We start from the raw sequence: 27,743 nt of genomic DNA on the forward strand, positions 1-27,743 counted from the left end.
ATTGTATTTATCATCATTAGTCATTTAGGTCAACATTGGATCATTCAGAGATCCTCACTGAACTTCTGGAGAGAGTTTGTTGCACTGAAAGTAAAGGGGCTGAATAATTTTGTACGCCCAAGTTTTCAGTTTTTGATTTGTTAAAACAGTTTGAAATATCCAATAAATGTCGTTCCACTTCATGATTGTGTCCCACTTGTTGTTGATTCTTCACAAAAAAATACAGTTTTATATCTTTATGTTTGAAGCCTGAAATGTGGCAAAAGGTCGCAAAGTTCAAGGGGGCCGAATACTTTCGCAAGGCACTGTATACATTGCTATACTGTGTGCTATGTTAGCCAATACTGCTAACCTCACTAACTCTAGTTGACCTGTACATACTGTGTTTTTTATTTATTTTTATTTAATTTAAACTTTATTTAACTAGGCAAGTCAGTTAAGAACAAATTCTTATTTACAATGACACGGCCTAGGAACAGTGGGTTAACTGCCTTGTTCAGGGACAGAATGACAGATTTTGAAGTGGTCAACTCAGGGATTCAATCCAGCAACCTTTAGCTTACTGGCCCAACTCTCTAACCACTAGGCTACCAGACTAATATGATGTTATACTAATACCTTCTACTGGCTGTATACTATGCCATGTTCATTGCTGCTATAATGTTATATAGCTATACTATTACCGCTAGCCTATGCTACATAGCGTCTAGCATCACTGTTATTACTGTTGTGTAATTCATTCCCCTTTCTGTTCCATTACAGAAACCACTATCACTTTCACTTACACCTAGTCCACTTCCTGTTTACTATGTGTGTGCGCCTGTCTTGAGCGTGGCAATAAAAGTGTGTTCTGTGCATCTGTGTCCTACTGGTGATTTCTGTCCTCTTACCGGGATGTGCACCTATAATCTGAACTGGCACCTCTATCGGAGACCACGACATGTTGGCACTCTTTTTCAGTACACATCTTATGATGAGACCACACACTGTGAACCAATACTGTCGCACACATCGGCATGCCAGTAGATGAACACACCATCTACAGTTAGCCAAACTGCCAAAATTAAGGAAACCGCAACTGTCACGACTTCCGCCGAAGTTGGTCCCTCTCCTTGTTCGAACGGCGTTTGGCGGTCGAAGTCACCGACCTTCTAGCCATCGCTGATCCACTTTTCATTTTCCATTGATTTAGTTTTGTCTTCCATCACACCTGGTTCCAATTCCATCAATTACATGTTGTGTATTTGACCCTCTGTTCCCCCCATGTCCTTGTCGGTAATTGTTTATTGTAGTGCTTATGCACGGTATGCTGGTATTTACCGGGTTTTGTTTGACCCATTTATTGTATTGTTCTGTTGACGGTGGTTAATGGATATTAAACGACACCGTTGTAAATCAGTTTTCACTCTCCTGCGCCTGACTTCTCTGCCGCCAGTACGCACCTCACTACAGCAACATGAAGTGTCTTAATAGGGCGTTGGGCCACCACGAGCTAGAACACTTTCAATGCACCTTGACATAGATTCTACACGTGTCTGGAACTGTATTGGAGGGATGCAACACCATTCTTCCACAAGAAATTCCATAATTTGGTGTTTTGTTGATGGTGGTGGAAAACTCTGTCTCAGGCGCTGCTCCAGAATCTCCCATAAGTGTTACATTTGGTTGAGATCTGGTGACTAGGGGTGTAGGGAATTTGGTATCCTTAACTTTAAGAAAAATCTGTGATGGAAAAACAATGTTTTTTTTGTTTTTTTCACTACAAAATTTAAATCACAGTTCAGCTGGCTCTCCTGCTCTTTCTCTTCGCTAATGATGCAAGTGTGTATTCGGTCTTCGTTCTGTTGCATGTAGAATATCCTAGCCTATTCATTGATGGTCGATGGGCCCAGCTTTACTGAATTGCGATACATTGCAAGCCAAGAAATTTTGACATTTTGTGAAATTGTGAAATACAGCATTCCATTGCAATACATTTCTTAATGTTACTCAGTTCCTTTGGCTTTGATGCCTCATGATTGAGTATTGCTCTGTTCAAGTTGACTGTGATTTTGCTGTGGTCTGATAGGGGTGTCAGTGGGCTGACTGTGAACGCTCTGAGAGACTCTGGGTTGAGGTCAGTGATAAAGTAGTCTACAGTACTACTGCCAAGAGATGAGCTATAGGTGTACCTACCATAGGAGTCCCCTCGAAGCCTACCATTGATTATGTACATACCCAGCGTGCGACAGAGCTGCAGGAGTTGTGACCCGTTTTTGTTGGTTATGTTGTCATAGTTGTGCCTAGGAGGGCATATATGGGGGAGGGAATGCTGTCACCTGCTGGCAGGTGTTTGTCCCCCTGTGTGCTGAGGGTGTCAGGTTCTTGTCCGGTTCTGGCATTTAGGTCGCCACAGACTAGTACAGTGCCTTGCGAAAGTATTCGGCCCCCTTGAACTTTGCGACCTTTTGCCATATTTCAGGCTTCAAACATAAAGATATAAAACTGTATTTTTTTGTGAAGAATCAACAACAAGTGGGACACAATCATGAAGTGGAACGACATTTATTGGATATTTCAAACTTTTTTAACAAATCAAAAACTGAAAAATTGGGCATGCAAAATTATTCAGCCCCCTTAAGTTAATACTTTGTAGCGCCACCTTTTGCTGCGATTACAGCTGTAAGTCGCTTGGGGTATGTCTCTATCAGTTTTGCACATCGAGAGACTGACATTTTTTCCCATTCCTCCTTGCAAAACAGCTCGAGCTCAGTGAGGTTGGATGGAGAGCATTTGTGAACAGCAGTTTTCAGTTCTTTCCACAGATTCTCGATTGGATTCAGGTCTGGACTTTGACTTGGGCATTCTAACACCTGGATATGTTTATTTTTGAACCATTCCATTGTAGATTTTGCTTTATGTTTTGGATCATTGTCTTGTTGGAAGATAAATATCCGTCCCAGTCTCAGGTCTTTTGCAGACTCCATCAGGTTTTCTTCCAGAATGGTCCTGTATTTGGCTCCATCCATCTTCCCGTCAATTTTAATTTTAATCTTCCCTGTCCCTGCTGAAGAAAAGCAGGCCCAAACCATGATGCTGCCACCACCATGTTTGACAGTGGGGATGGTGTGTTCAGCTGTGTTGCTTTTACGCCAAACATAACGTTTTGCATTGTTGCCAAAAAGTTCAATTTTGGTTTCATCTGACCAGAGCACCTTCTTCCACATGTTTGGTGTGTCTCCCAGGTGGCTTGTGGCAAACTTTAACCGACACTTTTTATGGATATCTTTAAGAAATGGCTTTCTTCTTGCCACTCTTCCATAAAGGCCAGATTTGTGAAATATACGACTGATTGTTGTCCTATGGACAGAGTCTCCCACCTCAGCTGTAGATCTCTGCAGTTCATCCAGACTGATCATGGGCCTCTTGGCTGCATCTCTGATCAGTCTTCTCCTTGTATGAGCTGAAAGTTTAGCGGGACGGCCAGGTCTTGGTAGATTTGCAGTGGTCTGATACTCCTTCCATTTCAATATTATCGCTTGCACAGTGCTCCTTGGGATGTTTAAAGCTTGGGAAATCTTTTTGTATCCAAATCCGGCTTTAAACTTCTTCACAACAGTATCTCGGACCTGCCTGGTGTGTTCCTTGTTCTTCATGATGCTCTCTGCGCTTTTAACGGACCTCTGAGACTATCACAGTGCAGGTGCATTTATACGGAGACTTGATTACACACAGGTGGATTGTATTTATCATCATTAGTCATTTAGGTCAACATTGGATCATTCAGAGATCCTCACTGAACTTCTGGAGAGAGTTTGCTGCACTGAAAGTAAAGGGGCTGAATAATTTTGCACGGCCAATTTTTCAGTTTTTGATTTGTTAAAAAAGTTTGAAATATCCAATAAATGTCGTTCCACTTCATGATTGTGTCCCACTTGTTGTTGATTCTTCACAAAAAAATACAGTTTTATATCTTTATGTTTGAAGCCTGAAATGTGGCAGAAGGCCACAAAGTTTAAAGGGGCCGAATACTTTCGCAAGGCACTGTACATGTCCCAGGGCTTGGAAATTATTGATTTGCCCCTCCAGGATGGAGAAGCTGTCTTCATTAAAGTATGGGGATTCTAGTGGGGGATATAGGTAGCACACAGGAGGACATGTTTCTCTAATGAAATAATTTCCTTTTTAATTTCTAGCCAAATGTAAAATGTTCCTGTTTTGATTCATTTAATGGAGTGAGTTAGGTCTGCTCTATACCAAATTAGCATACCCCCTGAGTCCCTTCCCTGTTTCACACCTGGTAGTTTGGTGGATGGGACTACCAGCTCTCTGTAACCTAGAGGGCAACCAGTGGGTCCGTCTCCTCTATACCAGGTTGCTTGCAGGATGACAATGTCTGTATTACCGATTTCTTTGGTGAAGTCCGGGTTCCTGCTCTTTAGGCCAAAGGCAGATGACCTCAGGCCTTGGATATTCCAGGATGATATAGTGAAGGCTTTGTGTTCCATGAAGTGTCCAATGTTGTTGGTCCCGCAGGTCTGGGAGGGTATCTTGCTGGTCTGGGCGTTGTGTCTATTGATCTGTTGCTCCTGTGTGAAGTGTTGGGGCTACGTTTGAGAGCGATGTCCTTTAGTCCATCGGTAAATAGCCCACCAATTTACCTACCTCATCCCCATACTGTTTTTATTTATTTACTTTTCTGCTCTTTTGCACACCAGTATCTCTACCTGCACATGACCATCTGACCATTTATCACTCCAGTGTTATTCTGCTAAATTGTAATTATTCACCTACCTCCTCATGCCTTTTGCACACAATGTATATAGACTCTTTCTTTTTTTTCCTACTGTGTTATTGACTTGTTTATTGTTTACTCCATGTGTAACTCTGTGTTGCTGTCTGTTCACACTGCTATGCTTTAGCTTGGCCAGGTTGCAGTTGTAAATGAGAACTTGTTCTCAACTAGCCTACCTGGTTAAATAAAGGTGAAAGGTGGGCACTGCTGCCTTGTATAGATGGACCTTGTCATAAAGGCTGTTCAAGTCCAGGGTGCAGTGGTGGGCACTGCTGCCTTGTATAGGTGGACCTGGTCATAAAGGCTGTTCAAGTTCAGGGTGGAGTGGTGGGCACTGCTGCCTTGTATATGTGGACCTGGTCATAAAGGCTGTTCAAGTCGAGGGTGGAGTGGTGGGCCAGTCCCGGGAAATACTTGCGTTTACCCGCTGTATTATGGCAGGGTGGAAGTATTTTCGTGGTAGCAGGGTGGAGATAACCACTTGTGCGTTGGGGAAAGTAGAAGAAGCTTTTTCAATCACTCCCTTAAGTGCTGTGGCCACCCTTTCCTGCTGTGCTCTCGGGTCGTTTGTGCCTGTGTGTATTATTATGTGGCTAGTTGGTCCTCAGACAGAAGGTCTAGGGCGCGCTGGGTGTTTGGACACCAGAGTTTAGACACATTGTGTTTGGGGGAAAAAGTTTTTTTTCTTGTATATATTTCCCATTTGAGTCCATAAGGAGAAGGGGGGGGTTGTCAGAAGGGCTATCAGGGTGGCTGACAGGGGGGGTGCTCAGAGGGGGTGAGAGCCGCTGGGCTTGGGGTTCTTCATTTGTCTGTTCTGCTGTGATGTAGACGCTATGGTCAGGGTCTGGTGTGGACTTCTGCTGTGGTGTTGAGACTTTTGTCGGGTGCTGAGGTGGGCTGTTCTGCTGGCTTCTCTGCTGAGGTGGCCACCTCTCTAGTGGGTTGTTCTCTGTCACCCGCCACCCCCCTCAACTTCTCCTCCAGCAGTCTCATCCTCTCCTCTAGTGCTCTGTTCTTCTCCTGCTCCTGCTCTTTCTCCTGTTGAAGTTGTCTCACCACTGTCCAGAGTGCAGATATGTCTCTCTCCACCTCCAGCACTCCGGGTCTGGTTAGGCGAGTGTTGTTGTGCTGGACTGTTGTCTGGGTCTGTGCTGACTGGCGTGTAATCACCTGCTGTTCCAGCTCCACCTGCCTTACCTCCAGCTGGGTAAATGTATCCTTCATTTCAATGAGAGGGTAGTACTCTGTGCTGGGAGGTTGACTTTCCGCTGGGGGTGGCTCGTCTGTGGGGTTATATAATGAAGAGGTCTGGTCTGACCCACTCGGGGTGGGGGTATCTTTCTCAAGGGAGAGCTTCTCCTGCTGGGCTAATTCTTTGATTAGGTGAAAGTCCAGCTGAAACTGTTTGGGGTTGCCCTGTACCATTACTGTTCCAGACTTATAGAGATTTATATTAGCTGACTCAGAGTCCTCGTTGTCAAGTACCCTGAGTTTCCACGCCTCTCAATTCTTAACAAAAGGGTAGTGTGCTAATGTAGCACTGTGCCATTCCAGGGGATGGTTTGTGTGGAAGATAAGGTTGCTGATGTTCCCATTTTTGTAATAGTCAGCAAAAAATGTCACTTGATTTTTCATAAGGAGCTTCATTTTCTAATCTTTTCTTGCCTTATCATTCTTTACATACACAGGGTACTGTATTTTAATTACCTCTGAACAGCAGGAGGCAGCTTCTAAGGCCTCTCCATTTGGTTGGAGTAGACTGCTTGACCCCCCTGCCATTGTTGTGCTAAAGGAATTTTGAGTTTTGAGTTTTGATTTGGAGTGAAGGTTATGTTGTCGAGGGTAGCATACTGTATATGTTCCTGACAAAAAAAATCTAAGTTTATCTGACTTTTTTTTATACTTTTTATACTAACGTGCCACCATTTGTTAGAGATGAAGTGTTGGAGCGAGAGTTATCTCGCCATGGTCAAATCGTATCTACAATAAAGAAGGTTCTTTTTGGATGCAAATCTCCGTTGTTGAAACATGTCGTGTCTCATAGGAGACAAGTGCATATGATTTTAAAAAAGGACGGAGATGAACTGAATTTAGCGTTCAGTTTTAAGATTGATGGATTTGATTATGTCTTCTATGCATCTACTGAATCAATGAAATGCTTTGGCTGTGGAAGAGAGGGGCATTTGGTGCGTAGTTGTCCCGAGAATGAGCGCGCTGAGCCTGGTAGTAGCTCTAGTGCTGGTGCAACTAACGCACCACCGCGAAGGGATGAACATGCTAAGGGTGCAGGGGAAGAGAGAAGGTGGGCAGATGTGGTTGGAAAAGTAGGAGAGGAAGGCATTGTGGATACGGGGGCAATTAAGGTAGATCAGAACAAAGAGGGAGGGGAAACAGTAGGTGAGATTGCGACTGCCGTCGCTGAGGTGGTGCTGGAAAATGAAATTGGAGGTCAAGAGGAGATTGAAATAACGGAAAAGGAAGCGGATGTTTTCAAAATACCGAGGAGTAAAAGGAAGAATTTAAGGGGTGGTGAAGGTTCTAATTCTAAGAGAAAGGTAGAGATTGATAAATCAGTTGAAGATGAACAAGTTGTAGAGATGGTGGAGTTTTCTTCTGGGGAGGATAGCGAGAGTGAGTCATCTGATGCGTTACAACAATATAGTGAGATAAATGGGGTGGAAGGGAGGTATGGGATCGAGAAGATACGTCAATTTCTGAAGTTGACAAAAGGGAAGAAATATATGCAGCATTACAATGTAACTGATTTTTTCCCTGGACGTGAATTGTTTATTGAATCAGCAAAGATTCTGATGTCAAAAATTACAGGGGGAAGTTTGAAAAGCCCTGAAATTGCTAGACTCAAGAAAGTGGTCACGAGAGTGATAAGTGATGTGAATTCTAAAGAAAATTAAAGAGTTCAGTTGCAGTTTTAACTCTGTAAAGAGATGTGGTGGCTGTATCTTCCTCTGTATTTTTTTTATTTTTTTTTCCATCCATGAGAAGTTTTAAGATTTCTTCTTTAAACGTAAATGGGGCAAGAGAGGGTAAAAAAAAAACCATGGGGTATGAGTTAATTAGGGGAAAGGGAAGTGACATACATTTTCTACAAGAAACGCATAGTAATTTGGAAAATTAAGTTATGTGGCAACTGGAGTGGGGGGGGGGGGGGGGGGGGGGGGGACAGTGGTGTGTAGTCATAAAAACTCAAAAAGTGGGGGTGTGGTTATCTTGTTCTCAAAAGGGTTTTTGCCTTTGTCATATGAGGTTGAAGAGGTAGTTGAGGGGAGGTTATTAAAAGTTAGAGCAAGGTATGAAAACATCACTATGTGTCTGATAAATGTATATGCCCCAGTGGTGACAGTTGAGAGGGTATGTTTTTTAGAGACATTATCAAATACCATTGAGAAATGTAACAAAGAAGATGATTTATTTATTGCTGGGGATTTTAACTGCACAGTTAGCGATTTAGATAGAAATCACCAAGAACCTCATATAGCCTCAAGGACTTTTTTAAAACGCCTCATTGTAACACATGAACTGTGTGATATTTGGCGGAGTCAACATGGAGGAACAAGGCAGTACACCTGGGCGCATGTGAGGGAGAACATCATCTCTATGGCCAGGTTAGATAGGTTTTATGTTTTTGAGCATCAATCTCAGGTCAGTAAATCAAGTGTGATAACCCCAGTGGGATTTTCTGATCATTGTTTAATAACAGAGGTGGCGTTAATTAACGATGTAAAACCCAAAAGCGCATACTGGCATTTTAATATAACTTTATTGAGTGATGCTCATTTCAGGAACTGTTTCAGTTTTTTCTGGGAGAGGTGGAGGTCTCAAAAGGCCAGTTTTGTATCCCTTCAACAGTGGTGGGATATAGGGAAAATCCAGATTCAACAATTTTGTAATCAATACACGAGGAATGTCACCAAGGATATCACCAGATCAATGAAAGCCCTAGAGTTTGAAATAGTGGAACTCATGACGTTGGTTGAGACCACAGGAGATCGAGGCCATACTCAGGCCCTCAAGAGGAGAAAAGCTGCATTGGCAGACCTGCTGGGTATCAGAGCATAGGGGGCATTGGTGAGAAGTAAGTTTCAGGGAATATCTGAAATAGATGCCTCATCCAAATTTTTCTTTGGTTTAGAGAAAAAGAATGGACAAAGAAAAATTATTAATTGTCTCAAATCAGCTGTTGGACAAGAGCTCACTAGTCCTAGTGAAATTATAAAGAGGGCAGTAGAGTTCTATGCTGAGCTCTACAAGTGTGAGTACAAAGAGGATAAAACAGTGACACAGCAGTTCTTTGATGGGCTCCCAAAGGTGGCTGCAGAAGCTCAGGTTGAGCTTGAGCAACCATTGTCTTTGCAGGATTTATACACTGCATTAAAAGGCATGGAAAATGGAAGGGCACCAGGCATTGATGGGCTTCCCGTTTACTTTTTTAAGTCTTTTTGGGCTATGTTGGGAGAGGATTGGTTAGAAGTAGTTAATGATAGTTTAACTGGAGGGTTACTACCAATAAGCTGCAGAAGGGCTGTCCTCACCCTACTGCCCAAAAAGGGTGACCAGAGGGAGGTGAAGAACTGGAGGCCGGTGGCTTTATTGTGCACTGATTATAAGATATTGTCAAAGGCTTTGTCCAACAGGCTGAGGGAGGTGATGGGGCAAATCATACATACGGATCAGTCCTACTGTGTTCCTGGCAGGCAGATAGGGGATAACATTTCTCTGATTCGTGATTTTTTGGACGTCTCTAGGGCTATTGGGTTGGATGCTGGTCTAATTTCAATTGATCAGGAAAAGGCATTTGACCGAGTTGAACATCAATATTTATGGCATACGTTTGAGGCGTTTGGGTTCAGCTCTGGTTTTATTGCCATGATAAAGGTGATATATGGTGACATTGAAAGTGTATTGAAAGTTAACGGTGGTTTGAGTGCTCCTTTTAAAGTGTGTAGAGGTATTAGGCAGGGATGTTCTTTGTCAGGAATGTTATATGCCATTGCTATAGAGCCACTACTAAATAGCATTACAAGTCGCATTGCAGGGGTGTACTTTTCAGAGGATATTCCTCCTATTCGTCTCTAAGCCTATGCTGATGATGTAGTTGTGTTAGTGAAAAATCAAGCGGAGGTGGATAGCTTGAGTCTAATGGTTGATCGTTTTAGGGGAATATCCTCTGCAAAGGTAAATTGGGAAAAGAGTTGTGCTTTACAGATTGGAGAATGGTCTGGAGGGATCATGGCTTTGCCAAGGGGGCTAGAATGGTGTAAGGGAGGTTTTAAGTATATTGGAGTGTACCTAGGAGATGAGGGGACTATGGAAAAAAATTGGAGTGGGGTGGTTGAAATGGTGGAAGGGAGGATGAGGAGATGGCGTTGGTTACTATCTCGTATGTCATATAGGGGGCGCACTATTATAGTTAACAATGTGATTGCCTCTGCACTGTGGCATCGGTTGTCAGTTTTAGAACCACCATCTGGCCTTCTGGCTAAGATACAGGCAATTATTGTGGATTTCTTTTGGGATAAATATCACTGGGTTCCACAAAGTGTTTTGTATTTGTCAAAAGAGGAGGGGGGACAAGGTCTTGTACATCTTGCTAGTAGGGCTGCTGCTTTCCGGTTTCAGTTTATTCAAAGGTTGCTTTATGGACCGGAAGATGTGGTGTGGAGAGGGGTGACAGGTCTTGTATTACAGCGGGTTGGAGGATTAGGTTTAAAGAAGGCTTTATTTCTGGTTGATAGTAGCCAGATTTCTAGGGAGGGAGTACCTCCGTTTTACAGAGGCCTTCTCAGAGTGTGGAGCATAATGAAGGTCTCCAGACGAACTTCAGCGGAGTGCATTGGCTGTTGGAGGAACCTCTGGTGTATGGGGCAAGACTGGATTGTACAACTGCAGCTGTTCCACATTTCTCCAAGATTCTGGTGAAGGGGAAAATCCTAACCTTAAAACAGTTAATGGCCATGGCTGGGCCCGCCTTAATGGATGGAAGACGGGTGGCAGAACATTTGGGGATGAGGTCGGAAAGGATTGTCGGACAAATGCTGGGGAGCTGCAGGAAGGCTCTGTCAGCGGAAGAATGGGGTATGCTTAGTAGCCACAAGAAGAAGGTACAAGATAAAGACGTCTTATTTCCAAGACTAGGGATTACACCAAATATCTCAGAGTCAGAAAGAAAGGCGTTATTGCTGGATTTGAGAGGGTCGGAGGAGGTGGGTTTGGATGAGGTGAATGGGAAGGACTTGTATAGGGGGTGTGTCAAGGTGTTGAATAAAGATAAATTGAAAAATAGAAAAGACACTCCATGGAGGGTAAAATTGGGCATTGATGACAAGGTAAAGCCAGTATGGAGAGCACTGTACAAGCCACCGTTACAAAAGGGTACTGGTGATATGCAATGGAGGGTTTTACATGGCATCATTGCAGTTAATGCTTTTGTATCTGTTATTAACTCAGATGTTAGAGATGGATGTCCTTTTTGTAATATAAAATAAACCATTTTTCACTGTTTTATGGAGTGTGAGAGGATAAAGCCTCTATCGGAAATGCTGGAATCTTTGTTTAAAGCTGTAGGGGAGTTTTTCAATAACACTGTTTTTATTTTGGGGTTTCAATATAGTAAACAACAGAAAAGAAAATGTCAAATGTTAAATTTTATTTTGGGACAAGCTAAGATGTCAATTTTTCTGAGTAGGAAACATAAGATAGAAATGGGATATGGGCAGGATATAAGATGTGTTTTTAAAGGATTAGTGAAAGCAAGAATAAAAGTAGATTTTGAGTTCTTTTCAGCTGTAAAAGATCTCCTATTATTTGAGGAGAAGTGGGCCTACGAAGGAGCGCTTTGTTTTGTAGAGGAGGGGAAATTATTTTTTTCTGACGAAATAAGTTGAATGTATACTGTATGTTGAAGAGGGTGGGGTTTAAGCTGCATCCCTGTCTCACCCCACAGCCCTGTGAGAAGAAATGTGTGTGTTTTTTGCCAACTTTAACTGCACACTTGTTGTTTGTGTACATGGATTTTATAATGTCTTATGTTTTACCCCCAACACCACTTTCCATCAATTTGTATAGCAGACCCTCATGCCAAATTGAGTCGAAGGCTTTTTTGAAATCAACAAAGCATGAGAAGACTTTGCCTTTGTTTTGTTTTGTTGTCAATTAGTGTGTGCAGGGTGAATACCTGGTCTGTTGTACGGTAATTTGGTAATAAGCCAATTTGACATTTGCTCAGTACGTTGTTTTCATTGAGGAAATGTACGAGTCTGCTGTTAATGATAATGCAGAGGATTTTCCCAAGGTTGCTGTTGACGCATATCCCGCGGTAGTTATTGGGGTCAAATTTGTCTCCATTTTTGTGGATTGTGGTGATCAGTCCTTGGTTCCAAATATTGGGGAAGATGCTAGAGCTAAGGCTGATGTTGAAGAGTTTTAGTATAGCCAATTGGAATTTGTTGTCTGTATATTTGATCATTCTCTCTCTCTCGCTCTCTCGCTCTCTCGCTCTCTCTCGCTCTCTCGCTCTTGCGATCTCTCTCTCTCGCGCTCTCTCTCTCGCTCTCGCTCTCTCTACACTCTCCCTACTCTCCCTACTCTCTCTACACTCTCTCTACACTCTCTCTCTCTACACTCTCTACACTTCAGTACTTCAGAATCATGAGCCCATTCTGATATACAATTACCCAAACGTGATTATATCCCATCGGGCAGTTACCCAAAGTCCGCTCTGCGATGACCAAATTACAGTTTATTCCAACTCAACAGTTACTACTGTAGCATAAGAGTATTCAATAATATTTTATTTGACACATACATAAGAAATACTTTAACAATGTAGCACACTTGCCAGGCTGTAGTTGTAAATAAAAATGTGTTCTTAATTGACTCATCTGGGTAAATATTATTTTTCTTTGTAGGGTTTCTTTGTTTAAAAAAATGTTTTTCAGTTGCAGCATCAGTTAGTCTACAATGAGAAAGTGACATTTTATTCAACGGTCCCTGAAAGGAAAGATTTCTTACATTATATTTGACTAAAGATTTGACAGCCTGCCTAGGAAATGCTTCAACATTGTGTTACTGCTTTGTAAACAAACAAAAAAACGTTTTTCAGTTCGAAGAGAACTCCGACAAACCCAGAGTCTTGCTTTGCAGGGGGAGAGGCTCATTGATTCTTTGTTGTGAAAAGCCCTGCCTGAACTCCAAGAACAATATGAAGTATGGGGAGATTCCAGAGAAGAGAAAGAAAAGACAAGGAGGAGAGGGAGGTTAGCAGCCAGAGCAGTGGCAACAGACAGACAGCTGATAAAAGTCAGCTCTCTGAATGTGTTTTCTGGTACGTGCCCCGTCACAGGGCGGCTGGGTGACGTGTCACATAGCTCTGGTACGTGCCCCGTCACAGGGTGGCTGGGTGACGTGTCACATAGCTCTGGTACGTGCCCCGTCACAGGGCGGCTGGGTGACGTGTCACATAGCTCTGGTACGTGCCCCGTCACAGGGTGGCTGGGTGACGTGTCACATAGCTCTGGTACGTGCCCCGTCACAGGGTGACTGGGTGACGTGTCACATAGCTATGGTACGTGCCCCGTCACAGGGTGGCTGGGTGACGTGTCACATAGCTCTGGTACGTGCCCCGTCACAGGGTGACTGGGTGACGTGTCACATAGCTCTGGTACGTGCCCCGTCACAGGGCGGCTGGGTGACGTGTCACATAGCTCTGGTACGTGCCCCGTCACAGGGTGGCTGGGTGACGTGTCACATAGCTCTGGTACGTGCCCCGTCACAGGGCGGCTGGGTGACGTGTCACATAGCTCTGGTACGTGCCCCGTCACAGGGTGGCTGGGTGATGTGTCACATAGCTCTGGTACGTGCCCCGTCACAGGGCGGCTGGGTGACGTGTCACATAGCTCTGGTACGTGCCCCGTCACAGGGCGGCTGGGTGACGTGTCACATAGCTCTGGTACGTGCCCCGTCACAGGGTGGCTGGGTGATGTGTCACATAGCTCTGGTACGTGCCCCGTCACAGGGCGGCTGGGTGACGTGTCACATAGCTCTGGTACGTGCCCCGTCACACAGACTAAGAAGAAATAGAGAAAGTCGCATTATGAAACGGGAACAAAGCGGTTGACTGCTCTGCTTTGTGTGTTGGCAGGAGATACAGAAGTTTGTATGTACTGTACATAACCTATAGGAGATCTTACTTATCCACTACCCTTGGAATTGCAGATAGAGAAACAGGAACAATGGGTTTTTACTGTGTGCTGTGTTGGGTGTTGACAGGTGGCACAGCCTCCAGAATGAAAGGCTTCCTGGGGTGTATCCGCTCGCTGCAGCTGAACGGGAGGACACTGGACCTGGAGGAGAGGGCCAAGATCACGCCCGGGGTGAGGCCGGGCTGCCCGGGACACTGCAGCAGCTACGGGGAGCTGTGCCAGAACCAAGGGAGGTGCGTGGAGATGTACAACGGCTTCTCCTGCGACTGTGGCCTCTCAGCCTATGCAGGCCCCTTCTGCCAGAGAGGTAAATAGACCATGAGCATCACATCGACCTCTAAGCTCTGAGGTTCTGGTGATCATCTCATCAGCCACATGAGAGGATGTGGTGTTCATGTTGATGCAGTCAACACAACACCAGAGGACATGTTTATATGTTTTAACACTACAATCTATTCTAAACCATCGCCAAGGTTACAGTATCTTAACTGACATGCCTAGTCAAATAAAGGTTAAATAAAAATTTGAAAAATATAACCATATTAAACTAATGAGGTTTAGCCTACTGTTTTTAATTCCTTTATTGTAAGGCTAACATACATAAGGTTAGCTCTACAGAACATATTTATAGCTACATTTTTTTGTAGTCATTTGATTTTGACCTTTAGTAGCTTCCTACCAAGGAGTGGGCATTTTATTTAACCTTTATTTTGACAGGGCGTCAATGCTGAGACCAAGGTCTCTTTTCTAGATGAGCCCTGTATAGCACCACAATACACATCAAAATACAATAAACACGTTAAACTACACATTCACATACACAATAAGACAGCACGTTATTATACACAACAGTACATGAAAAGCAAAACACAACCATAAAAAACACATTATTTGGTAAAAAGGTCCCCTAGCAACCGTCTGAAATGCTCTATAGGCTCCAATTCTTTCCAGAACAGCCATTTAGAATTTTTACATACTAAACGATGACTATCAAAAAGTGAAGAATCCATATTATTTCTGAGGACCCTCTTAGCGAGCTTGAGTTAAAACATGACTTAACATGCACTTGCCAGCTGTGTGAGTTAGCTACATCAAGAGCTTAATAATATAGGAGTGTTTTCTGTACACCTTTTGATGTCTCTGAGTCATCGCCATCAGCAGGTCAACTGTATGACGCAGGCTGGAAAATTGGATGTGTTGAATATTTAATAAGAATGACTTGGACCACTTCCTGGTAGAAGCGGTCAGTAGTTATGGTGGCAGTGCTGACTGACACAGTAGATGTGGTAACGTAGTCAACGGAATACAGAGGTTCCATTGACCAGACTTGAGCACATTCAAATCTCTTCTAACAAAGACGATATTCGTAAAATCTGTCATGATGTATGCATTGTAACAGGCCCACAATGTGGTTACTTACACTACATAGCCAAAAGTATGTGGACACCTGCTCATCGAACATCTCATTCCAAAATCATGGGCGTATCCAGTTTGCTGCTATAAAGGCCTCTACTCTTCTGGGAATGCTTTTCACTAGATGTTAGAACATTGCTGCAGGGACTAGCTTCAGCCAACAATGTTGGGCGATTAGGCCTGGTTCGCTGTCGGCGTTCCAATTCGTCACAAAGGTGTTAGAGGGAGTGGAGGTCAGGGCTCTGTGCAGGCCAGTCAAGTTCTTCCACACCATCTCAACAAACCATTTCTTTATGGACATCGCTGTGTGCTCAGTGGCATTATCATGCTGAAACCGAAAAGGGCCGCCCCCAAACTGTTGCCACAAAGTTGGAAGCAGAGAATTGTCTAGAATGTCATTGTATGCTGTAGCGTTACGATTTCCCTTCACTGGAATTAAAGGGCCTAGCCCGAACCATGCAAACTGCCCCAGACCATTATTCCTCCTCAACCAAACTTTACAGTTGTCACTATCCATTGTGGCAGATTGGTCAACCAGACTGCCGGATGTTGAAGCGTGATTTATCACTCCAGAGAACGTGTTTCCACTGCTCCCGAGTCCAATGACGGCGAGCTTCACACCACTCCACCCGACACTTGGCATTGCGCATAGTGATCTTAGGCCTCTGTGTGGCTGCTCGGCCATGGAAACCCATTTCATGAAGAACCAGACTAACAGTTGTTGTGCTGAAGTTGCTTCCAGAGGCAGTTTGGAACTCGGTAGTGAGTGTTGCAACCGAGGACAGATGATTTTTACGTGCTACACGTGCTGCACTCATCCTGTTCTGTAAGCTTGTGTGGGCTACCACTCCACGGCTGAGACGTTGTTGCTCCTAGACATTTCCACTTCACAATAACAAAACTTACAACTGACCAGGGCAGCTCAAACAGGGCCATTCTACTTCCAATGTTTGTCTATGGAGATTGCATGGAAGTGTGCTAGATTTTATACACCTGTCAGAAATAGGTATGGCTGAAATAGTTGAATCCACTCATTTGAAGGGGTGTCCACATACTTTTAGCCATGTAGTGTAAGTCCGATTTGGATATATTTGGCTGTTTTCACTGCATAGCATTTAGAAGTTGTCCCTTTTTCAGGTTTAAAAGAAGTGACTGCTAAATGCTAAAACCTGTTCTCATAAGCTGGTTAGTAAAGCTAGCATACGGAAATCATTGATGGTAGTCAAAGTCGTTTTTAACTATTATGCAGTTGATTGGTAACGATGACATGAACATGTATTGGGGTTGACACCCATACAAGCATTGTACTCCGATTTCTACCTCAACATAGCGTGAAATAGACATATAAACAATAGCCTAAATGTAAGCAAATTTTACTGGGAGGCAATGAGGAGATAAGTGATATTTCCCTCATGGCTCTTTCCCCCACACATTTCCATGTCATTTCCACATTTTGGGGTCGAGTTCCATTGACCTCTTTACCGCATGCCAAGCCGCTGGTCACAACACTTGAAGACTGTTCTTAATTAGTGTTCTTGTTATAGATGCTCTACTACTCCACAGTCTAGCTCTTGTCAGTTAAAGAATGTATTGTTCTGTAAGTAACAAGGTCATAATAGTGTTAATTATGTCTGTAAGAAGAACATTTTATAGAAGAACAAAGAAGTGGGTTATTAAATTTATTGACGTTTTAAATACATGTTCAAAACTCTGCATTGGCTTAATAATAGTTAACGCAAGGACAGAATGTTAACAGAGTTGAGAAAATCTTTGTAAAGAATACAAAGCAAAGTGAAAGACACAATACCATTGATTGCTATTTGATTTGCTTTAGTAGGATCTTCATTAGCTGATGCCAATGCAGACAGCTAGTCTTACTGGGGTCCGACATATAACAAAGAATGCATTACAGACCAAATAATTTCCAATTTACATACAGTATCAGTCAAGAGTTTGGACACACCTTCTCATTCCAGGGTTTTTCTTTATTTGACTATTTTCTACTTTGTAGAATAATAAGTGAAGATTTAAAAATTATGAAATAAGACATATGGAATCATGTAGTAACCAAAAATTGTTAAACAAATCTAAGCAGTTAGCTCAGCTGTACACAATAAGTTCATTAGAGTTAACAGCACCTCCGATTGCAGCCCAAATAAATACTTCACAGGGTTCAAGTAACAGACACATCTCAACATGAACTGTTCAGAGGAGACTGCGTGAATCCGGCCTTCATGGTTGAATTGCTGCAAAACTAAAGAACACCAATAAGAAAGACTTGATTGGGCCAAGAAACACGAGCAATGGACATTAGACCGGTAGAAATCTGTCCTTTGGTTTGATGAGTCCAAATTTGAGATTTTTGGTTCCAACCGCCGTGTCTTTGTAGGACGTAGAGTAGGTGAACGGATGACCTCTGCATGTATTGTTCCCACCGTGAAGCATGGAGGAGGAGGTTGATGGTGTGGGGGTGCTTTGCTGGTGACACTGATTTATTTAGAATTCAAGGCACACTTAACCAGCATTGCTACCACAGCATTTGGCAGCAATACGCCATACCATCTGGTTTGCACTTAGTGGGACTCTCATTTGTATTTCAACAGGACAATGACCCAAAACACACCTCCAGGCTATGTAAGGGCTATTTGACCAAGGACAGTGATGGAGTGCTGCATCAGATGACCTGGCCTCCACAATCACACGACCTCAACCCAATTGAAATGGTTTGGGATGAGTTGGACTGGTTCAGAGAATGCCAAGAGTGTGCAAAGCTGTCATCAAGGCAAAGGGTGGCTACTTTGAAGAATCTAAAATATAAATATATTTTGATTTGTTTAACACTTTGGTTACTACATGATTCAATATGTGTTATTTCATGGTTTTGATGTCTTCACTATTATTCTACAATTTAGAAAATAGTATAAATAAAGAAAAATGCGTGAATGATTTAGTGTCCAAACTTTTGACTGATACTGTACATGTCAGTACTTACACACAAGTAGGTCACAAGGGGAGAGGTGTTGTGCCGCAAAGTGTTGCTTTATTTGTTTTTGAAACCAGGTTTGCGTTTCACTTGTGCTATATAAGATGGAAGGGGGTTCCATGCACTCTTGGCTATTTAATACTGTACGTTTCCTTGAATTTGTTCTGGACCTAGAGACTGTGAAAATATCCCTGGTGGTATGTCTGGTTGGGTAAGTGTGTGTGTCAGTGCTGTGTGTAAGTTGACTATGCAAACAATTTGGAATTTCCAGCACATTAATGTTTCTCATAAAAGTGACGCAGTCAGTCTTTCCTCAACTCTTGGCCAAGACAAACGGGCATGCATTGTATTAATATTAGCCCTCTGATTACAATCAAGAGCAAGACGTGTCACTCTGTTCTGGGTCAGCTGCAGCTTAACTAGGTATTTCGTTGCTGCATTTGACCAAATAGGAATACTGGATAATAATCCAGATAAGATAAAACTAGAGCCTGCAGGATTTGCTTTGTGAAGTATGGTATCAATAAAGAAGAGCATCTCTTTATTACGAAAAGACCTCTCCCTGTCACGTGCGTTGAAATGAGCGGACCAAGGCGCAGTGTACTTAGAGTTCCACATGTTTTAATCAATGAAACTCACCAAAACAAATACAGAAGAAAAGTGAAATGTGACATTCTGGGCTGCTCACAGGCAGCTACACAAAAACAAGATCCCACAATCTAAGGTGGGAAAAAGGGCTGCCTAAGTATGATCCCCAATCAGAGACAACGACAAACAGCTGCCTCTGATTGGGAACCATGCTAGGCCAACAAAGAAATAGAAACATAGATTTGCCCACCCAAGTCACACCTTGACTTAACCAAATAGAGAATAAAAAAGGCCCTCTAAGATCAGGGCGTGACACTTCGGTGGCGCCTCTGGTGCGGGGATCATCACCGGGGACTCCGGACCGTAGATCGTTGTTGCGGACTCCGGACCGTAGATCGTCTCTGGAGGCTCCGGACTGGGAACAGTCGCTGGAGGCTCCGGACTGGGGACCGTCGCTTGAGGCTCCGGACTGGGGACCGTCGCTTGAGGCTCCGGACTGGGGACCGTCGCTTGAGGCTCGGACTGGGGACCGTCGCTTGAGGCTCCAGACTGGGGACCGTCGCTGGAGGCTCCGGACTGGGGACCGTCGCTGCAGGTTCTGGACTGCCGACCGTCGCTGGAGGCTCTGGACTGCCGACCGTCGCTGGAGGCTCTGGACTGCCAACCGTCGCTGGAGGCTCTGGACTGCCGACCGTCGCTGGAGGCTCTGGACTGCAGACCGTCGTTGGAGGCTCTGGACTGCAGACCGTCGTTGGAGGCTCTGGACTGCAGACCGTCGCTGGAGACTCTGGACTGCAGACCGTCGTTGGAGGCTCTGGACTGCAGACCGTCGCTGGAGGCTCCGGACTGGGGACCGTCGCTTGAGGCTCCGGACTGGGGATCGTCGCTGGAGGCTCCGGACTGCCGACCGTCGCTGGAGGCTCCGGACTGCCGACCGTCGCTGGAGGCTCCGGACTGCCGACCGTCGCTGGAGGCTCCGGACTGCAGACCGTCGTTGGAGGCTCCGGACTGCAGACCGTCGCTGGAGGCTCCGGACCTTGGACCGTCGCTTGAGGCTCCGGACTGGGGATCGTCGCTTGAGGCTCCGGACTGCCGACCTTCGCTGGAGGCTCCGGACTGCCGACCGTCGCTGGAGGCTCCGGACTGCCGACCGTCGCTGGAGGCTCTGGACTGCAGACCGTCGCTGGAGACTCTGGACCTTGGATCGTCACTGGAGGCTCCGGGACATGGATCTTCACTGGAGGCTCCGGGACATGGATCATCACTGGAGGCTCCGGGCCATGGATCATCACTGGCCAATAAAGAATAAAAAAATCTCTCTCAGGTCAGGGCGTGACACTCCCTATCTTTACAACCATTGAATCTATATGTTTTGTCCATGGAAGTTTACAATCTAAGGTGACACCAAGTAATTTAGTCTCCTCAACTTGTTTAGCCATACCATTCATTACCAGATTCAGCTAAGGTCAAGAACTTAGGGAACTATTTGTACCAAATACAATTATCTTAGTTTTAAAGATGTTCAGAAGCAGTTTATTACTGGCCACTCATTCCAAAACAGACTGCAACTGTTTGTTAATGATTTCAGTGACTTCATACAGCTGCATTAGACAAAGACATTTTCACACAAGCACTGATATTTAACATTTTCTCCTAGGCTGAGTCTCCTCCTACCATTTAACAAACATTGTATCATTACTGCTAGGAAGGACACTAAGTGATACGGGCCATAAACTGTTCTTTCTCCCTTAACGTGACCTGACCTGACCTCGACCCCCTTCATCACTAATCCATGGTTCTCTCCCCTTATCTATGCCTGCCATGTGATTGCTTTCCATACATTCAGTACATTCCAAACTTAATTGCTCCCACCATATGGGGGATTTTAAATCCAAGATGGCGTAGCAGTGTTGTCCTCGTGGACTTTTGTATTTTTCATTTTTTGTATATATTTCAATCTCTTTTCAATCTCTTTTCCATTTTTTTAATTAAATATACCTTCCGGTAACCCGCCTCACCCAAAGTGACACGGATCCGCTATTGTTTTAGACCTAATAGCCAGAACCTCCATCATAGACTAGCCATTAGCTACTAGCTATTTTAGCCATTGTTAGCCACTGCTAGCGGCCTTTCCTTCTGCACAGACACCAGCTGTTTTTTTTGTTGCCAGGATAATACTTGCCAGCATCGGACTGTTTTCTCCACAACAATGCCGGATACCTGACGTAAACCTTGGAGCATTACTCCTGATCATCACATCTAACTAGCTGCCACCGAGTGACCCAGCCCCGAAGCTAGCCCTGAGCCAGACCCACCTCTCGGCCTACTCTGTGTTCACCCAGCTACTCAGCCGATGCCTTCAGGACTCTATCCCAACATGGCTAGAATTCACCACTCCACTGGATCCTTGCCGTAAGCTCTGGACCTTTGCATCGGATCATCACTGCTAGCTAGCTGCTACCAAGTGGCTATAGTGGCTAACGCCCCTGCCCCGAAGCTAGCACCAATTAGCCTCGAGCCAGGCGCATCTCCCGGCTAGCAAACGAAATTACTACAACTACAATTACCTCTTTCGCCATCTGGTCTGGACCCTTTATCGACACAGCACCCCGCCGTACCACCACGACTGGTCCGCCGACTTAACTCCATCCGCTGTGCCCTCAACCGGGCTTTGCCGGACGTCAGAGCAGACGCTTCTACTTACCCAAGCCTGCTAACTTTAAACTCTGTGTGTCCCGCGTTCTAGTGTAGTAACGACTACCCCACGGCTTCCCTGTTCCATCTATTGCTGTTCACTAGACCCTATGATCACTTTATCTTTATCACTTTACATAGCGGATGCCTGCTGGACTGTTCATTAATTACGGTACTTAATTTTGTTTATTTTTTGTTAATCTGCCCCAACTCAGGCCCTGTGTGTAGTTAACCGACCCTCTCTGCCCATTCATCGCCATTTTACCTGTTGTTGTTGTCTTAGCAGATCAGCTGTTGTCTTACCCGTTGTTGCCTTAACTAGCATTCCCAATCAACACCTGTGATTGCTTTATGCCTCGCTTTATGTCTCTCTCAAATGTCAATATGCCTTGTACACTGTTGTTTAGGATAGTTATTGTTGTCTTAGTTTACTGCGGAGCCCCTAGTCCCACTCAACATGCCTCAGATAACTCCTTTGTCCCATCTCCCACACATGTGGTGACCTCACCCAGCATAACTAGCCCGTCCAAAGATGCAACCTCTCTTATCATCACTCGGTACCTGGGTTTACCTCCACTGTACCCTCACACCACTATACCCCTGTCTGTACATTATGCCCTGAATCTATTCTACCATGCCCAGAAATCTGCTCCTTTTATTCTCTGTCCCCAACGCACTAGACAACCAGTTTTGATAGCCTTTAGCCGTACCCTAATCCTACTCCTCCTCTGTTCCTCGGGTGACGTGGAGGTTAACCTAGGCCCTGCATTTCCCCAGGCACTCTCATTTGTTGACTTCTGTAACCGAAAAAGCCTTGGTTTCATGTATGTTAACATCAGCCCCCCTAAGTTTGTTTTACTCACTGCTTTAGCACACTCCGCCAACCCTGAAGTCCTTGCTGTGCCTGAATCCTGGTTTAGGAAGGCCACCAAAAATTCTGAGATTTGCATACCCAACTACAACATTTTCTGTCAAGATAGAACTGCCAAACGGGGAGGAGTTGCAATCTACTCCAGAAATAGCCTGCAAAGTTCTGTCATACATTCCAGGTCTATGCCCAAACAGTTCAAGCTTCTAATTTTAAAAATGAATCCAGAAATAAGTCTCTCACTGTTATAGACCCCCCTCAGCCCCCCGCTGTGCCCTGGACACCATAATATGTGAATTGATTGTCCCCCATCTATCTTCCGAGTTTGTTCTGTAAGGTGACCTAAACTGGGAGATGCTTAACACACCGGCAGTCCTACAATCTAAGATAGATGCCCTCAATCTCACACAAATTATCAAGGAACCCACCAGGTACAACCCTAAATCTGTAAACATGGGCACCCTCGTAGATATTATCCTGATGAACTTGCCCTCCAAATACACCTCTGCTGTTTTCAATCAGGATCTCAGAGATCACTGCCTCATTGCCTTTATCCGCTATGGGTCCGCGGTCAAACGACCACCGCTCATCACTCTCAAACGCTCCCTAAAACACTTCAGCGAGCAAGCCATTCTAATCGACCTGGCCCGGGTATGCTGGAAGGATATTGACTTCATCCGTCAGTCGAGGATGCCTGGTCATTCTTTAAAAGTAATTTCCTCACCATCTTAAATAAGTATGCCCCTTTCAAAAAATGTAGAACTAAGAACAGATATAGCGCTGGTTCACTCCAGCCCTGACTGCCCTCGAACAGCACAAAAACATCCCGTGGCAGACTGCACTCGCATCGAATAGTCCCCGCGATATGCAACTTTTGAGGGAAGTCAGGAACCAACACACGCAGTCAGCAAAGGCTAGCTTTTTCAAACAGAAATTTGCATCCTGTAGCTCTAACTCCAAAAAGTTTTGGGACATTGTAAAGTCCATGGAGAATAAGAGCACCTCCTCCCAGCTGCTAGGTAACACTGTCACCACCAATAAATCCACGATAATTGAGAATTTTAATAAGCATTTCTCTACGGCTGGCCATGCTTTCCTCCTGGCTACCCCAGCCCCGGCCAACAGCTCTGCACCCTTCACAGCTACTTGCCCAAGCCTCCCAGCTTCTCCTTCACCCAAATCCAGATAGCAGATGTTCTGAAAGAGCTGCAAAACCTGGACCCATACAAATCAGCTGGGCTAGACAATCTGGTCTCTTTCTAAAATTATCCGCCGCCATTGTTGCAACCCCTATTACCAGTATGTTCAACCTATCTTTTGTATCGTCCGAGATCCCTAAAGATTGGAAAGCTGCTGTGGTCATCCCCCTCTTCAAAGGGGGTAACACTAGACCCAAACTGTTATAGACCTATATCCATCCTGCCCTGCCTCTCTAAAGTCTTTGAAAGCCACGTTAATAAACAGATCATTGACCATTTCGAATCCCACCGTACCTTCTCCGCTGTGTAATCCGGTTTCTGAGCTGCTCACGGGTGCACCTCAGTCACGCTCAAGGTACTAAACGATATCATAACCGCCATCGATAAAAGACAGTACTGTGCAGCCTTCTTCATTGACCTGGCCAAGGCTTTTGACCCAGTGAATCACCGTATTCTTATCGGCAGACTAAACAGCCTTGGTTTCTCAAATGACTGCCTCGCTTGGTTCACCATCTACTTCTCAGACAGAGTTCAGTGTGTCAAATCGGAGGGCTTGTTGTCCGGACCTCTGGCAGTCTCTATGGGGGTACCACAGGGTTCAATTCTCGGGCCGACTCTTCTCTGTTTATATGAACGATGTCCCTCATGCTGTGGGTGATTCCCTGATCCACCTCTACGCAGACGACACCTTTCTGTATACATCTGGCCCTTCTTTGGACACTGTGTTAACCTCTCTAGGGTAGGTGAGACGCTAACGTCCCACCAGGCCAACATCCGGTGAAACTGCAGAGAGCTAACATTGTAAATACATGAATGTTACATCATTTAAAAGTTGAACGTCTATGTCAGATTTCAAAAAGCCGTTACTGCAAAAGTAAACATGCTATTCTCTGGGGACGGCGCCACGCACACACAAGTGTTACTAGCATTTACCAACCAAGCATTAGCGTCATGAAAGTCCAAAATTACAATAAAATAAATTGCTAACCATTGAAGATCTTCCTCTGGTGGCAATGCCAACTACACTGTGAATGTTCGTTTTGTTTGATAAAATTCATTTTTATAGCCTAACACACAACATTTGTAAACCGCTTGCGTCGTGATTTCCATCTCATTCAACTCTGGACGATGCGTTCGTGGTAATTACACACACTAAACAAACGTTTATCCAGTCATGGTTGCAATCCTCTGGTTGTTACTAACACAACCATACTTGATCCTTATTTTCCCGGGACGTATTGACCGAAACAAACCGATTTGAAGACACCAATCAATGACCTCATTGCGCACCAAGGATCCGTCTATCGTTGATTGACTGTATTTTGGCCAAATGACCACTGATCATTTTGAAATATAGCTTGCAAGATAGCCAATGAGCTGAGGTAAACGGCAATATGTAATGGTTATACGTTTGAAGACCAGCCTTTGTCGTAAACTCTGGCGTAAAAGAGGTTCATTCGACATTGCAAATCCTACTTGACGGAGCCATGGGTGTTACGCATAGCAGTACATATTCAATAGCATTTTCAACAAGTTTATATATTTAAATTATGGTGAATAAATCAGGAAAAGCTAAAACAAAGTCTAGGTATACAAATTTAACACAAATTATATAGGAAATAGATAGGTACAGCGAGACCAAGTTGCTTCAGGAATATGAATCTTTCAGCGAAGCTAGTTTTGACTCCCAGGCGGAAGACATGTTTCTGCATGGCGAGGATGCCATGCTGGATTGGTAAATTCTAATGCTAATGTCATTGTTTGAAATTAATAATATCAAATATTATTCATTTGCGATTTTTTAAATTTTATTGAATTTTTGCAATATATAAAAATATCATCTGTAATGAAATGTGTAAAGTACACATTGGCTATACTGTGTGTGTGTGTGTGATATATTTTTAAAATGTATTTTACATAAACATGGGATGGAACAGCCCTTCACCACTTCACCATAGTGATTATGTTCCATGTACTCTACATATAACTGTTTATTTTACGTGTTGATACAGAGCTCATACGTGAAAGTATTGTTACTGATTAAAAAAAAATCTTTCACAGTGGCAGTGATTCTGATTATGAGCCGCCAATGTCTAGGTGTCCATCTCCCTCTGAAGCTGGTTCATCCAGCCGGACCCCCGCTGTCTCTGGCTCCACACCTACCTGGCCATCTAGAGATGTGAAGTCAGTGACAAAGAAGCAGAGGTGGGGAAGAGAGAAACCTGCAGACAGAGGGCCAGAGAGTCGTTGACACTCTGTGTTAGAAGATGATGTGGAACCAAATCCACCAGTTTATAGACCCAAAAGGCAGCCAGGACCTCAACTAGACATGACTGCAAAGTACAGCCCCCTTCAACTTTTTCAACTATTTTTCACCCCATCAGTTGTTGATTCCCTGGTGTCGAACACCAATAAGTACGGGGCTAAGAAGCAGGCAGGAAAGAGGCAGACAGGAAGGAAGACCATTTCCATGTCAGACCTTTTCTGCTACTTTTCAATGGTAATTTACATGGGGCTGGTGAAGTTGAAAACTCTAAGGGACTACTGGAAACATCAGCTCTCTATCAACTGCCTTTCCTCATGACTGTCATGTCTTGTAAAATGTTTCTGACTATCTCACGGGCGCTTCACATCAGTGACCCAGAAGTTTATGGAGAGAATGACAAGAAGAGAGGCATACCAAGGTTTGATAGGCTGTGCAAAATCAAACCTCTCTACCCCAACATCGTTGAGGCCTGCAAGACCTATTTTCAGCCCGCCCAGAACCTGTCCATCGATGAGAGGATGGTAGCCTCAAAGGCCAGAATCAGCCTCAAACAATACATGTAGTATCCTATCAGCGCATCTGACAGGTCCACACCTCCCATGCTCTTGTTGTAGTCCTTCACAGTAGCTGGAATGGGGAAATTGCAATAATCTGAGACGGCGCTAAAACGTAAATATATTTCTCCGCCATGTTGGAGTCAACAGAAATACGAAATGACATCATAAATATTCCCTTACCTTTGATGATCTTTCATCAGAATGCAGTGCAAGGAGTCCTAGTTCCACAATAAATCGTTGTTTTGTTCCATAATGTCCATTACGCGTGTCCAATTAGCTGCATTTGCTACCACTTTCAGCTCACGTGCCCAAAAGCTGACGCTGGTCCAGGCGAACTCAGACGAAAACTTAAAAAAGTTATATTCCAGGTCGAATAAACTGGTCGAACTAAGTAGAGAATCAATCTTCAGGATGTTACAGTGACTCATTCCCCTCCCATTCGGTCAAAGTTCACACCAGAGGCTCCATTCCATGTTCTACTGAATGAGGACATCTAGTAGAAGGCGTAGGAAGTGCTAACAGATCCACATCTTGTTTGGAAGTGAAGAGGCAATGACTTGAAATTAGACCCGCATTCAGAATTTCACTTCCTGTTTGGAAGATTTTGCCTGCCCTATGAGTTCTGTTATACTCACAGACATAATTCAAACATTTTTAGAAACTTCAGAGTGTTTTCTATCCAATAGTAATAAAAATAGTTCAGTTCACTATGGGAACGCAATTCATCCAAAGTGAAAATACTGCCCCCTATTTAATCCTAGTAAATATTCCCTGTTTTAGGTCAGTTAGGATCACCACTTTATTTTAAGAATTTGAAATGTCAGAACAATAATTTATTTTAGCTTTTATTTATTTCATCACATTCCCAGTGGGTCAGAAGTTTACATATACTCAATTAGTATTTGGTAGCATTGCTTTTCAATTGCTTAACTTGGGTCAAAAATGTAGGGTAGCCTTCCACAAGCTTCCCACAATAAGTTGGGTACATTTTGGCCCATTCCTCCTGACAGAGCTGGTGTAACTGACTCAGGTTTGTTGTAGGCCTCCTTGCTTGCACACTCTTTTTCAGTGCTGACCACACATTTTCCTTAGGATTGAGGTCAGGGCTTTGTAATGGCCAATCCAATACCTTGACTTTCTTGTCCTTAAGCCATTTTGCCACAACTTTGGAAGCATGATT

At 44.1% G+C, this 27,743-nt stretch overlaps 1 protein-coding gene across 2 annotated transcripts in view; it reads left to right on the forward strand.

Annotated features, from left to right (window-relative positions):
* LOC110537019 (contactin-associated protein-like 4) overlaps positions 1-27,743 on the forward strand; it is a 219,319-nt gene that overhangs the window by 166,293 nt on the left and 25,283 nt on the right. For both annotated transcript variants that reach the window (XM_021622727.2, XM_021622728.2), the window contains exon 18: positions 14,063-14,302. In XM_021622727.2, coding sequence (XP_021478402.2) covers positions 14,063-14,302 — 240 coding nt within the window. The remainder of the gene's footprint in view (positions 1-14,062; positions 14,303-27,743) is intronic.

Source organism: Oncorhynchus mykiss, chromosome 12 (assembly GCF_013265735.2).
Source record: "Oncorhynchus mykiss isolate Arlee chromosome 12, USDA_OmykA_1.1, whole genome shotgun sequence".
NCBI lineage: Eukaryota > Metazoa > Chordata > Actinopteri > Salmoniformes > Salmonidae > Oncorhynchus > Oncorhynchus mykiss.